General features: G+C 40.8%; 2 protein-coding genes and 1 pseudogene across 2 annotated transcripts; all 3 read left to right on the top strand.

Annotated features, from left to right (window-relative positions):
* Positions 1-1,121: 1,121 nt before the first annotated feature.
* LOC141846430 (aspartyl protease family protein 2-like) lies at positions 1,122-2,746 on the top strand (annotated as a pseudogene).
* Positions 2,747-3,155: 409 nt separating this feature from the next.
* On the top strand, positions 3,156-7,957 carry LOC141846096 (MACPF domain-containing protein NSL1-like). Its single transcript, XM_074734081.1, has 7 exons — positions 3,156-3,541; positions 3,738-3,976; positions 4,746-4,950; positions 5,865-5,954; positions 6,035-6,218; positions 6,778-6,941; positions 7,237-7,957. Exons 1-7 carry the CDS (start codon positions 3,266-3,268, stop codon positions 7,918-7,920), a joined length of 1,842 nt encoding a protein of 613 aa, XP_074590182.1. The 5' UTR covers positions 3,156-3,265; the 3' UTR covers positions 7,921-7,957.
* Positions 7,958-8,852: 895 nt separating this feature from the next.
* On the top strand, positions 8,853-14,237 carry LOC141846097 (protein tesmin/TSO1-like CXC 5). Its single transcript, XM_074734082.1, has 8 exons — positions 8,853-9,377; positions 10,115-10,216; positions 11,259-11,436; positions 11,515-11,865; positions 12,233-12,336; positions 12,439-12,533; positions 13,220-13,630; positions 13,827-14,237. Exons 1-8 carry the CDS (start codon positions 9,118-9,120, stop codon positions 14,039-14,041), a joined length of 1,716 nt encoding a protein of 571 aa, XP_074590183.1. The 5' UTR covers positions 8,853-9,117; the 3' UTR covers positions 14,042-14,237.
* The last annotated feature ends 475 nt before the right edge of the window (positions 14,238-14,712 follow it).

Below are 14,712 nucleotides of genomic sequence, written 5' to 3'. Positions count from 1 at the left end.
TCTTTCTCAGAGAATTATCTCAAAATGCTGTGACCTATTCATGAATATCTTTAATTTGTCAACGATGACAACTCGTTGGCACCATGCATGTTCTAGCTTCTCTGCAAGATCCCACTCGCTGCACAAGTCATGTGACGACCGAGTTAGCATCCAATTAATATATTTTACTTGTATGTTTCTTGATGCATGTTCTCTCTCATGTCCTACAATTGCCATTTTTACTACAAATTAGATCTATTTATCTGTCATTGAAGCATCTACCTATTCTTTCTCTCTTCTGTTTCACACATCTTATTGCTGCTGCTTTCCAGGCTCCAGCTACCAAGCAAAAGAACATCTGACAATTAACCTCTACAAGAAAATGAATAAACAAGGCATTATAGACGACTGGTCGCCCTTCTGTTTCTTTGATCAATGGCGATGCATAGCCGTGCCACCTAATAATCTGAACTCTACGCATGATTTTCTGGATTTTATTTTCCTCTTCTCTTCTTGGTTCTTTTTCTGTTAGAATGCAGGGCCAGTACAGTAGCATACATCTGCATAAATTGATTGATTTAGGCGCTGTGTACCGGGGAATTAAGTAGAGGAGAGTATATATTTAATCGCATTCCCTATGTATCTTGATAAAAGCGTGAGGGAAGGGATATGAGTTTGGAGTAAAATTATGTGTTCAAAACCAGACAAAAGGTGTGGTGACGATGTCAAAGTGAATCGAGGTTGCGAGCTGGAAGTGTTGATTGTAAGTCACAGGTCTTTTCCTGTCCAACGGTTGGAAACAAAGCCTTCTGTTTTATCCTTTGCAGAAGGTAAAAGAAATATAAGAAATTATTCTTTATCTCAAGTAGAAGCGATAATATTAAATTTTGTTTTTTAGTTGTACAGGATAAAATTATTATTATTTTCTGAACAATGTCGTTAAAAAGATTTGAATCGAGCAACAGAAAATAAATAATTGTTGGTGGTAAAATTGTATAGATGCTGCCCAGAAAAAAGGAATCAATTCTGCGGGCCGCCGACCGGGTTCCGGAACCCACACGCCGATCTAATAAATCCCGTAACGTTCCCTTGCAATTTGCTAACTTCTTGATTTGAACCCACATTCCACGCTCCGACTGAGCTCGCTCTCTTTCATGGCGACGATTTCTCTTCCTCCTTCGCACCTCCTCCTCTCCCTCTTCCTCCTCCTCCTGGTGGCTAATGTCGCTTCGAAGCCCTTGCAACGCCAATCTCTGATCCTCACCTCCCTCACAAATCCGGCTGCCTTCCTCCCAGAAGACGACTCCGCCGAAACCCTTGCCACGGCCGTGGACTTGGAGGCGGCCGGCTCTCCCTCCTCCCTTCACGCCGGTCTCTCCCACCGAGATTCTCTTCTCGCCGCCACAGACGCTTCCCGGAGCAGATCTTCCGCCTCCGCCTCGACCGCGACGCCGCTCGGATTGAAACCCTCCGGCAGACTCTCGCGGCCGCTGATCCGCCGCCTCCCCAAGTCGCTGCGAACGAAACTGGCCGGAGAGGTTTTGGAAGTACAGTGGTTGCTGGCCTCGCCCTGGGCAGCGGCGAGTACTTCTCCAGGATCGGGATCGGCACGCCGCCGAGGTACGCCTACATGGTGCTCGACACCGGTAGCGACGTCGTCTGGCTCCAGTGCGCCCCGTGCCGGCGCTGCTACTCCCAGTCCGATCCCATCTTTGACCCTCGAACCTCCCACACATACGCCGCCGTTCCCTGCGGCGCCTCGTTGTGCCGCCGCTTGGATGAAGCCGGATGTGACACAAGCCGGAATACCTGCCAATACCAGGTCTCCTACGGCGACGGATCCCTTACTACAGGTGAGTTCTCGACCGAGACGCTTACCTTCCGGCGAAGCATTAGGGTCCCGCGCGTCGCCTTAGGCTGTGGCCACGACAATGAGGGCCTCTTCGTTGCCGCTGCGGGTCTCCTCGGCCTCGGCCGGGGAAGTCTTTCCTTTCCGTCTCAAGCAGGGCGAAGGTTCGGCCGCGTGTTTTCCTACTGCCTGGTGGATCGTACTACCGCCGGTTCTCCGAATCGTTCATCCTCGGTGGTGTTCGGTGATGCGGCCGTGCCGAGGGCCTCCTCGCGGGTTGCCTACACTCCCATGCTACGGAACCCCAAGTTGGACACTTTCTACTATATCGAACTCACGGGAGTAAGCGTGGGCGGCGCTTCCGTGCCCGGAGTCGTGGCGTCCGACCTCCGACTAGACCCATCAACCGGAAAGGGAGGCGTCATCGTGGACTCAGGAACGTCAGTGACGCGGCTGGCCCGGCCGGCCTACGAGGCGCTGCGCGACGCTTTCAGGGCTGGGACGACGGACCTTAAGCTGACACGAGGTGGGTTCTCACTCTTCGACACATGCTACGACCTCACCGGCCAAACGGAAGTGAAGGTGCCGACGGTGGTGCTCCACCTCGCTGGCGGCGCGGCTGTGTCGCTTCCGGCGTCGAACTACCTCATCCCGGTGGACACCAAGGGCACGTTCTGCTTCGCATTCGCAGGGACGGACAGCGGCGTGTCCATCGTCGGCAACATACAGCAGCAAGGGTACCGGGTGGTGTTCGACGGCGAAGGATCGAGAGTGGGACTCATGCCTGGTGGATGTTGACTAAGTCGTTGCCAACGGCGATTAAGATATTAATCTAATACATTAAAAATTAGAAAACTATTTCATATTATGTGATTTTTTTAGTCGAAATATTTGTACAAGCTTTTATTCCACCCAAACTTTCACGTCTATGTGTTGTGTACCTGATTAGCCGTTGGGCACGATCTGCAAGTGGCGTCCACCCGTGAAGCGTGATTTTTTTCACCACTTGTGTCTGTTTCATGGTAAACTTGAGTTTACTTGTGCCTGCGGTGAATTCTTTTTATTTATTGTTATTATTAATTAATATTTCCCCCGTTTAATGTCCGATTCGCGCCTACTTAAGGTACCCGGCACGTTGAATTCAAACGTACCCGTTCGCGGTTGGGTGCCACGTGGCGGCAGCGGACTACTTTAACACCCTTCGCTTGGGGATCCGATGGTCAGTGGGAGGGGATCGACCCCATCGGTTGCTTTCGGGGCAAGTGGGACGAAGCCTCAGCGTCAGGACGATGTGATAAAAAAATGGAAGACTAAGACGACGACTTCGACTTCTTTTCTGGTCGCTTCATTTTCTCCTTGGTTCTCATTCTACTACTACTTTGCTGTCCTCGGTTGCCCGCATCTGAGACACTGCGAGGGCGGCGGGAGAGAGGTACGATGATGGCGGTTCCAAGTCGGAGCATTTTGACGCCGGAAGTTGCGGCGGCGGAGGCTGTCGCGGCGATCGGATGTGGGTACGATCTATGCTACAACTTCTCTTTTTCCCAGGTGAAGCCAGGACCGGATGGCTCCCGCCTGATCGAGCTGGACCAAACCCTCGTCCACGATCTCGTTATGCCGGGAGGTGTCGTCGTACCCAATGTCCCCAAGGTCATCAAGGGCGATAGAGGGGAGAGGACGAGGTACCGGAGCGATGTCCTCTCGTTTAACCAGGTTCTCGGTTCAAAACGTTTTATTATTTCTCTTTTGGTATTTCGCCAAAATTTGTGTTTTTCCTTCCTTGGCATGTCTAGTTTGGTTGACTTTGGATTTTTTTTTCCTGCACCGAAATTTCGCCTTTCGGCTGGTAAAGATGCTTCTTATCATCCGATTGTTGTGGTCTTACCACTGATTTTTGAATTGTGATCAGATGGCAGAGCAATTCAATCAGAATCTCTCGACACCGAGTAAAATTCCCTCTGGTTCGTTCAACGCCATGTTTGATTTCGGAGGATGCTGGCAGAAGGACGCGTCAGCTACCAAAACTCTTGCCTTCGACGGCTGGTACATAATACTATACCGCGTCGAGCTTGTGAGCTCTCATATCGTCTTGCTTGACAGTATTAAGCAGGAAGTTCCTTCCTCATGGAATCCTGCTGGACTTGCAGAGTAAGTTCGCTTCTGATGGTAAAACTAAATTCCGAATATATCTTACATTTTCTAATTCAATCGGATATCTTTTTTTTTTTTTTGCACCTTGCTATTTTTTGTTTTTTTCCCACCAATTCTCTGTTTCTATCTCCACCAACATTCAACAGTCTATTGGTGGCTATTGGAACTTTCCAGGAGAACTATCTGAGTTTTCATTTGTGGAAAACAAGTAAACCACTTTATAGAGATGTATGCGGCTCCGAGCTTCAATCGTAGTGAAATACATGGATTGAGAATACTGCATGGAGCCAATACAAAGAAAATTTAGAAAATAGAATCACTAGAATAACATTTTGTCAAACAATTTCTGCAAATTGATCCGAGCAAATTGCATCGTCCTATGGTGATCTATAACTTGAATATTTTTCATAAGAAAAATAAGAAAAAACAAAATGAATCTTCAATCCGATTACTTGGGAATGCCTCTTTTTTTGTTTTTTTTGGTTCTATTCAATTCCTATATTTCATGATAATCTTTTACAAAACTTCCCTCCTTACCGCGAATTGCTTTTTTATGGTCTCATAATTCCTATACTCATAACATTTTGTTCTTATATAATTTTACCTGAGGGCGATCAACTTCTGGCAACTCAAATATCCAGCCATATTAATTTTGTTTTTCATTTGCTAATGTTTCACTAGCAATTGCAGCAAGGTCAAAGAATGATGTTTTTTTGGCTTCAGCCTCTATCATTTCTTGAAATTTAAAGCTGTTTTTGTCTTCTAGGTTTATCCAAAAATATGGCACACACATAATTGTTGGTTTGGCAATGGGCGGTAAAGATGTGGTCTACCTTAAGCAACAGAAGCATTCTCTTCTTCAGGAAAGTGAGGTGCAAAGTTTGCTGAAGAAATTAGTTGACGCGAGATTTTCAGAAACTACAAAAGGAGATAATATCTTGGCTAATGATGCATCTTCTAGAAAGATGAAGGTAGTATGAGAAAGAGAACTGATTCCATATTGCATTCAAAGTAGAAAAGTTTGCATAATGGTAGCATTGAGCTAACTATACATTCATGTACAACAAAGTGCACTTATTCAAATGTCCCTTGTCAGGCAACATCCAGAAGCATCCTGTAGCCAAGGGTAGCCTGAGTTTTTCTGCCTTATTTTGGCTGGATATTAGCAGGAAATTTTTTGCAATTCTAGAATTGTTCAATTCCTGCATTAATCACTACTTGAGGTTTTGGTTTGTTAGTAATCATAACTGATTAGCTAATTCCAGGACACCATTTTTCTTCTGATAATTTAGATAGTAACAAGAATAAGAGATAAACTAAATTATTTTACCATAGTTATACCTCAAATCTCACCCTCCTAGCTACTGGATGATATAGAGGTTGTTTTGCAAGATCACCATCTACAATCTGCATTTGGTTCTAATATTCTATCCTTGCAAGGGACATTTGAGCCACCACGTGTTAAAAAAACTGATGGATTTTGTTCCCTAAAGCCACAATAGGAGGATAGCATTTTTATTGATATATTTCTATTAATCATTTGCTGTCACCTGTTTTGATTGCAATCCACCTCCTTGTCCTAGAATCATGTTATTGTTTTAGATTCACTCGTGCTAAAACAAACATTTAGATTTCAAGAAAATTCTAGATAACATTGACATATCATGATGGTAACTGATGATAAACTCTTGGAAGAGATGCTAGCATGGATTGGCATGCATATTCATGGTTGCTTGATCTGTTCTTACAATTTTTTTCTGTTGCAATGTTAACACATGACCACCTGCAGAAATTTGTCATCTTTATTCTGTATCAAGGACTGTTTATTTTGTTTAATTCATATTAATAATATCTCAAGCTTTTCACTGAACCATGGGCCTTTTAGGTCACGAATTTTGAGAACCAAGATATACACACACCATTTTTGATGTCAGTATCTTCTCGATCAACTACGGTATTACAAACAAAGAATGGTGTAAGTTTCATTAATTCGTGCAAGGGGTTACTATATATGAACTTTTTATGTATGACAGTTATCCATGTTTATTTTTGTAGGATATTGCAAGTCATTTTGTGCGAATAGGAGGATTTGACAAAGGGCAAAGCCATGACCAATGGCTTGTAACTATACCGCAAGCCCCGAGTTTGGTGTCAATGTATTTGGTGCCTATAATTTCTCTATTAAATGGTGTTAAAGGAAGTGGGTTCTTAAGTCATGCAGTGAATCTTTATTGTAGATGTAAGTAATCTCTGCCCTGCTACAATCTCTTCCTATGCCTTCTACTGCTCTTCTCCTCATGCGAAACAAAGGAGTTAAGAGAATTCATTAATTTAAACATTTCAATTAATATGGAATCCTTCACTGTAGGTCAGATTTTTCCCTATGCACTTCGTTAGATAATATTAAATGATTAGCTAAGAGAGTTCAAAGATTCCACTTTGATACTCTTTGCAGGTTACCAATCATTCAAGTGTCTCAACCAATTATCAAACATCTTCCTATATTTTAGAAGACAAGTAGATAAGATTGACAATAGTCAGCAATTCTTCTCAAAGTTTGCTTTAGATAAATGTTCACCTGGCTGCCTCCATGTATCTTGTGGTTCCATCTCATGAAGATCCTAATCTTACTTTCTCTAATATCGTTTAATTTGTAGGCCATAATGGTTCTGAAACTAGAAAAATTTATCTATTCACTTGGACTGTATGTCATCCACTTAGTCTATGTTTCCGATATACGCTCCTAATGTTGCTTAGTGAATTAGTGAAGTTGCTGACTGTTCTTACTGATGACTTAGATAAGCCACCAATTGAAGAACTGCGTCATTTTCTTGAGTTCCAAATACCTCGTCAATGGGCTCCAGCATTTGGTGAACTCCCTCTTGGCCCTCAACAAAAAAAACATTTACAATCACTCCAGTTTACACTGATGGGTCCACGACTTTATGTTAACAATATTCAGGTAAACCAACACTTCTTTTTATAACCTTCTTTTTTATTAACAATAAGTAACCAATGCAAGCCAAATATAGGATGCGGGAAATTGAATATTGTGAATACCATGAAATCATCCATAGAAGAAGTGTTTGGGATATGTATTCTTCTTCTTTCATTGATTGATATTGCGAATATGAAAGATCATTCACCCAGAATCATCATATCACCATGGGAACTTTGTTGTAGTTCGTCTGCTTTCTTTCTGTTTCATTACATTACAATCTTCGTCACTTGTAATTACCTCTGTTCTATTGTTACAGGTTGATTCCCAGAAACTTCCTGTGACGGGTCTTCGACTTTACCTTGAAGGCAAGAGGAACAATCGCTTAGCAATTCATCTTCAACACCTCTCTTCACAACCTAACCCATTTCATCTCTCTGATACCACTGCTTGTGCTGGAAATGACTCGTCGTTGGATGAACGTGCCTACTACGTACCTGTCAAGTGGGCACTGCTCTCGCAAGTCTGCACAGCTCCAGTGCAATACGAGGGCTCTTTCGACGAGTCGGCCTACATAGTGACCAAGGCATGGTTGGAAGTAAAAGAGTTTGGCATGAAGAAGGTGCTATTTCTCCGTCTCGCATACTCCAACGCCCCTTCAATGAAAATCCGGCGGTCAGTGTGGGATGGAGGACCGACCGCGATATCTCAAAAGTCAGGCTCCATCTCAGCCTTGATCAGCTCTCGCTTCAGCACAGGCCTGATACCGGAACCAAAGAGCAAGGTGGAAGTGAACTCTGCAATCTATCCGACAGGTCCACCGGTGCCAATCAGAATACAAAGGATGGCACGGTTTGTGGACACAACCGAGATGTCAAGAGGCCCAGATGATCTACCAGGCTACTGGGTGGTCACTGGTGCTAAGTTATGCGTGGAGGGTGGGAAGATCTTTCTTAAGGTCAAGTATTCCTTGCTAATAGAAATGCCGGAGGATGATTTCTAACTTTATGAAATATCGGGCAAAAGCTACAAAGTGCAAATTGCGAGGGAAGTGAATGGACAACAATCCCTTCCCCTTGTACGTCGTCAAGAATTTAGATATATAGTTAGTACAATTAAAATTGCGACAGAACAGAATCAGGCAAGGCAATGCTCTCAAGGAGAGGGGACTTGATTCTTGCAATGTCAGCAATTTCTAGCATTTATGCTGTATGAGGTTGTAATATAAGTTTCAAATACGATTTCGTACTCCTTTAAAATAGGCAGTTAATGTATAGCTTCATATGATTGGTCCGATTAATGCTTTATATAAAACTCAAAAAACATTCAACTACAATTATAAAAAAATTAATGCATAAAATAAAAAAATTACGTAACGTTTGCTTATTTGTGCTCTCAGGTATATATGCATGTATGCACATATAATACGATTTTTTAAACTAAATTATTTTTTAACTTATTGAATCGATCAAAATTTTTTATAAAAATTAATTAAATTGAACAAATAAAAAATTAATTGATTTATTAAACTCTAAATTCGAAATTGAGCCGAACTAATTGAATTAATCATTTTTTAAAAAAATAAAATTTTAAATTAATCGAACTGCACTTTTGAATTTGATCGATTCAATAGGTGAATTCGATTTGATTGAGTCCTAGTCTTTAGTCAATTAAATGCAAACGAGGAGAGTTATTAAAACACATCGAATCGGACGGCGAATGACCCCCCTACCAAGACCTATGAATTTTAACCGTCAGATCTTTTCCTCTTCTATTGACTGTTCGATATCTGAGAGCCTCGAATCTTGTCCGTCAAATATCTGAATTTGATTTCAAGCGGAGCGGAAAGAGAGAGAAAATGAAAAGGAGAGAGAGAAAGGAGAGAGCTATTTACTTCCTCGTCTTGGCCTCGCCTCCTTCCCCATTCTTCCACTCCAAAATTTCCCGCATCCGATTGAAAAAAACCTCGCGCTCTCGCTGCGCCGCCGCCGTTCGCCTTCGTCCCCCTCCGATTCCAACTTCCGAAGGACGCTTCCCTCTCTCGATCTCCCGGTCTCGCCTCTCGATCTGCGGAGGCGAATTGATTGGATTCCCGGACGCAGCCGAGGGCTCGGTTTTGCCGCTGGGATCTGAGGCCGCTCCGAGGCATCTTTGGAGGCTTCCCTTGTTGAAATCCTTGGACTCCGATTCGAGGGCTCCGATGGAGCCAGGGAATCCACCTGCTCCCACATCGGCCTCGTCGGATTTCCCTCCGAAAAAGCCTGTCCGTCAGCTGGATTTCACCACCTCCGAATATCCGAGTTCTCTTGCTCCTACAAACGCTTCGGTGCCTCCTGAGCAGCCGCCACAGCAACCGCCACAACAGCCGCCGCCGCCTCAGCCACAGCAGCAATCTCTGCCAGTTCCCATGCCGACGCTGTCTCCGCTGCCGGCCTCCCGCCCCTCGGTTCCTTTGTCCGTGTAAGTTCGTCTATATGTGATTAAGTTTTAGTTGTTGATTGATCGTTCGTAGTTCCGTCGCTTCTTTCCCGCCTGTCGGCTAGGTTTCTTGTGATGATGCCACTGCTATGTGGATTTTCTGCTGGGGACCTGTATCGAAGGTTTTAGGATGTGCACTTCTAATTTCAGGAGTGTTTCTCCTTTTACAATTTATTATTTCTCTCACATTGTGATTCCCAAATTTCCATTTTGAATCAAAGTTTCAATTTTTGAGTAGGCCAGGGCGTCCTTCCTTTTTTTTAGAATATCTTCTTTCTTCAACAATTGTCAAAAATGAAATGTTATTCGATTTGAGAATTCAAAAAAAAAAAACTTCCTTGAAAATTTTGAAAAAATAAATGTTAGAACTGCGTTGAAGGATGGAATTGATAATTGAGGGACTGGCGTTCTTAAAAGTTTTTATTTTGACGCTTGATACAGCAACAGGAAAATCTGTATATTTTGTGGTAAACTCTAAGTTTTTAAGCAACTAAGAAAAATGGATAGCATGATTATTTTCTCCAGTTAAGCCTCTATTTTGTACTTGATAGGTTAAGTTAAATCTTTGAGTTTGTATATCATTACTGAGGAAATGTGCAAATACAATCAAATAAGAAGTATGGTAACCTCTGAAGATTTTGAAACCCTTACAAATATTGTTGTCAATTGGTACTTACATTTGATGTTAAGTTATTGGCCATCCTCTTTCTTTTAATCAGGCCAGAATCCCCAAAGAAACGATCACGACCAGGATATGAAACCAAAGAAGGCACTCCCAGAAAGAAGAACTGCAACTGCAAACATTCAAGATGCTTGAAATTGTAAGTCAATGGAGTAAGATTTATAATCATTTTTGATGATGCATATTCAATGTTCCAGTTACAAGATAATGCTATTTTGTTAATGTTACATACATTTCCTACATATATATATTATTCTTTATTTGGTAAGCTGGTATTTAATATCATGGTTAATTGGTCAAAGTAATGCCATTTTTGGTGTGCTAAAAGAGCTTTAAATTATGCGATATTGGTAAAGCACTTAAAGCTACATCGTTTTGATTACAGATTGAGTGCATTTTAGTAGTTAAGAAGTGCCATTTCCTTTTTCAACATAAACAAATGTTGTTCCCTTGGTAGTTTATCCACGTTGGTCTTGTGAGGTAATGCTTCATAATAACTAATTGAGAATTTCTGCTTGATAAAGTTCTCTGATGTTAATATTCATGCTTTCATGATGTAGTTTTTGGATATTGTTTATGAGGGGACAGATTATCATGCTCACCTCCTTGCATGAAGAGGATTCACAACAGATTCTATGAAGCATATGATTTATTGCATACTTCTGGTTGCCCACTTTGGTGAAAAGTTTGCATCTACTGATATGTAGAGATTGCATTCTAAATGCAGCTAGCCTTCATCTTTCATTCACAGAACAAGAACAAAAAGTCAATTGAGAATATGATAAACAACAATCATCTACTGTTCATGCATATACAAAGCAACACAATATTCATTTTTATTTACATTCTTGTATGTGGTGGATCTCTACATGAGTTATGATTGAGCAAATGCTTAAAGGCTTCATTTTGGTTCTTTTAAAAATGAGTTAATGTGAAAAACTGTGTTCCTGTTTTCCCATGTCCCAAATTCAATGGTATGTGTCACAGGGATGTCACGACATGAATAAATTACAGTTTATATTGGTCCTCTTTACATGAAATCATATTTTTGGCACCCTAGCTGCATTTTCTGTCGCATCACAATTGGGTATCCTATTAAAGTGGCTGACGTTGTCATAACTATCATCTTTTTCTGTCAAATTTGTTTAATATCTTTTAGTGAATCTCATTGTGTTTTATAGGTATTGTGAATGTTTCGCATCTGGTGTATACTGTGATGGTTGCAACTGCACAAACTGCTGCAACAATGCTGAAAATGAAGCTGCCAGGCATGAAGCTATTGAAGCTATTCTAGAACGCAATCCCAATGCCTTCAGGCCAAAGATTGGTAGTAGCCCTCACGCAACTAGGGATAGTAGGGTATGCTTTCACTATTTTTCTAAAAGCAAATTTTATTCATATTTAATCTGACGTACATTAATGCGCTATGGATGCTAGGATGAGGCAGGAGAACTACCTTTGGTGGGAAAACACAACAAGGGATGCCATTGCAAGAAGTCTGGATGCCTCAAGAAGTACTGCGAGTGCTTCCAAGCCAATATTCTGTGCTCCGATAATTGCAAATGCATGGATTGTAAGAATTTTGAAGGCAGTGAAGAGAGGAAAGCTCTTTTTCATAGTAATCATGGAAGCATGCTTTACATGCAACAGGCTAATGCAGCCCTGAATGGAGCTATTGGTCCCTCAGGGTTCATGTCTCCATCTTCTAAGAGGAGGAGAAACCAGAGCCTCTTTACTGGCACAACTGTAAAGGATCAATCTTTTCACAGACTTTCACAACTCCCACAGGTGAACTTGTTTAGTACGTGATTTACTTGATTTTCTGTAGTCTTTTTAATTAACTAACCAACAAAGACGACTTTCCTATTGACACACTATGCTTTTGGTTTGTGAAGGTTGTGTGATCTTCATTTAATAACTATATTTATTCATTACAAACATTTTCCTGAATTGACCTTAATTAATGAAGATTTGGAAAGAGCCAATTCATTTTTTTTCCTGTACTGACCTTAATAGTAAAGAATTAGAAGCCAACATAAATTATTGACTTTTTTTTGGTCTGTGTTAACCATGCATTATTAAAGCATATTTAATTTGATGAATCTATTTTTTTTATTCATTATCTTTTTTTTGTTCAATTTTTAATTATTATCAGGCTAGTCAAGTGAAGGCTTCTGTTCCAGCTTCTTCTTTTAACTTTGTTCGTGTGCCACATTCTACTATTCCTACTACAACAGCTCCTGCGAAAGTCACTTACAGGTAGACAAATTATCCTTAAATGATCTTGTTGCTTCATAGCTTCAATTTGGAGCCTTTAATTGTATGTGTCTGAGATTTTGACTTTGATTGGGTACCATTAAGGTCTCTTCTAGCCGATGTAGTTCAAGCGGAGCACATAACTGACCTCTGCAAGCTTCTGGTGGTTGTATCTGGGCATGTAGCTAAAACTTTTCCTGGTATGTTTAATTTCACAAGTTGATAGTTGCAACAGCTTGGATATGCCTACACTCTAGTTGATAAATTACCACTGTCCATTTAATTCTCTGCAGTGAGCAAATTGGCTTTCTATAGTATAAATTGCTTATTTGTGCTGCATTGATTGTCATCAAAGCCATAATGTTTCTGCTTAAAAACACTTTGATAACATCATTTAAGGTTGATTATTTGATAACTGGATGCAATTTTGTAATTTTGTTGCAACTTTTGTATTGAGAGCCTTGCAAATTATCCACTATGAGGACAAATTGGCAGCAAACTTGACTAGAATGTTATTTCCTCCATTCACCAAATTGTTGAAATAAACAAGTTGGATGCTTTCTATTTCAAAAAATTTCACTATTATTTCTGCTTTATCGCTAGTTTTAACTTGTATATGTGCACTGATAATCTGGAGAAGTTTCCAGATTCACTCATTTTGGAAAATGTATTAGCTAAATGGTAAAATTTGCTCATAAAAAGGATACAATGCTGAAATTGCCTCAGTTCCTGGTTAGAATTCTTTCTACCAATTGACTAATATGCTTAGTTGGACTTCTGTTCTAGGCTCTGGTCATGTAGTCCGTAGTGAATCATCATCTTGATGGTCTTTTTAATCCTTTGTTCTACATTCTTTTTATTGCTTCGTGTGAATAAAAAATTTCAGAGGGAACAACACAAAATTTCTTAACTGACAAGGATGAGCATGTTGAAACTCATATTGCTTCCTCAAACCAAGACGAAGATGATCAGCGACAAGAGGATCCAGTTTTTCAGCCTGCGTTGGCAGATCACAATTCAGCCAGTGTTCCTGCAGACAAAATTAAGGCAGAAGAGACTGACCTCGACTGTGAGGACACACAGCATGGGCAGAGGCCAATGTCTCCAGGAACACTGGCTCTAATGTGTGACGAGCAAGACACAATGTTTATGACGTCTCAATATCCTAGTACTTCTCTAACGTCTTGCAGCAATCATAGCAATAGCACATCCGATATCTTTGTAGAGCAAGAAAGGTGTGTGTTGTTGGAGTTTCGGAACTACCTTCGCAAAATTGTCACTTCTGGAAGACTCAAAGGTATATGTTAAATCTTTATCCTAATGTAATGGCTGTAGATGAGATAATTGATCGTATAGATCCTTTCATCATTCTTATTAGATTTTTTTCTCCTATATATAGAAGGTGGCACACATTATTTGAATTTCCTTTTGATCCTCTGACTCTCTACTACTCGATTTGCTTTTTTGGAAATGTGATTCTTGAATGTTTACAGAAGAGAGATTCAAATCCATGTCTGGGAAACCTGACACATCTGATTTCCACGGATCACCTGCGGCGGGTTTTACTAGAGCTCCGACAGTTGCTGCAGAGCTACATCAAACATCAAAACCAAACCCTGTTAATTCCAGTAACCATGATCAACAAGTAGGACGGCCGATCACGCGGAATGGAGAGATTAAACCCAAAGCTGAGAACACCGAGTTGTAGGTAGGAAAGCGAGAAATAGAGAGGTATAGTGATGAGCAAATTACACTACCGCATCTCTGTGTATTTATTCTGATAGCATATGCGCATGTTGTTCGACGTGTAATACAAGCCACGCTCGATTGTTTCAATCACTTGTTTCTCTCTTGCTTGCAAGTGTTGTTGGAGAAAGCATAATTATAAGAAATTAAACCAGATGAGTTCGAGTTAATGCTTCCACAATTGGACTAGTAGATCGATTGTATAACAGCTAGATATTGACTCGACCAAGTTCCACTAGTCGGAACGACCAAGTCAATTGGTTCAATTCCAAATGTTTTTTTTATAATTATATATTTAAATAATGACAATGAGTGGACAAAGTGAAGATCTTATTGGTAAATTATTTGAATGTGTAATGAAATATATGATTAAACTATAAAAGACCATATTGTTCATTTAGATTACTTATTGGTAACGATGTTTAGATATTAATCATATTATACTTGACAACCTGAAATTCAACCATTTTTATAATTTACATGAATAAAGCAGGAAAAGATATGCATCGATTTTCTTTAGTTACATTTTTCAAGTCTTGACTCAGTACTGAAATCGACATCTCCCACACAAGCAGTCAGCCAAAGAAAGAACCGGTAAGGTTAGACTGTTAGGTGTTGTGATGTTGTGATGCC

Source organism: Curcuma longa, chromosome 15 (genome assembly GCF_044706935.1).
Source record: "Curcuma longa cultivar G26 ecotype Majalengka, Jawa Barat chromosome 15, ITB_CL_G26_1.1, whole genome shotgun sequence".
NCBI classification, from domain to species: Eukaryota; Viridiplantae; Streptophyta; class Magnoliopsida; order Zingiberales; family Zingiberaceae; genus Curcuma; species Curcuma longa.
This window is presented reverse-complemented; position numbering and strand designations above follow the sequence as displayed.

Coding starts and splice junctions, on each gene's coding strand:
- LOC141846096 (XM_074734081.1), top strand. CDS start 3,266: ATGATGGCGGTTCCAAGTCGGAGCATTTTGACGCCGGAAGTTGCGGCG. Junction 5,955..6,034: donor TATTACAAACAAAGAATGGT/GTAAGTTTCATT, acceptor TTATTTTTGTAG/GATATTGCAAGTCATTTTGT. Junction 6,219..6,777: donor AGTGAATCTTTATTGTAGAT/GTAAGTAATCTC, acceptor CTGATGACTTAG/ATAAGCCACCAATTGAAGAA.
- LOC141846097 (XM_074734082.1), top strand. CDS start 9,118: ATGGAGCCAGGGAATCCACCTGCTCCCACATCGGCCTCGTCGGATTTC. Junction 10,217..11,258: donor CATTCAAGATGCTTGAAATT/GTAAGTCAATGG, acceptor TGTGTTTTATAG/GTATTGTGAATGTTTCGCAT. Junction 12,534..13,219: donor TGTAGCTAAAACTTTTCCTG/GTATGTTTAATT, acceptor AAAAAATTTCAG/AGGGAACAACACAAAATTTC.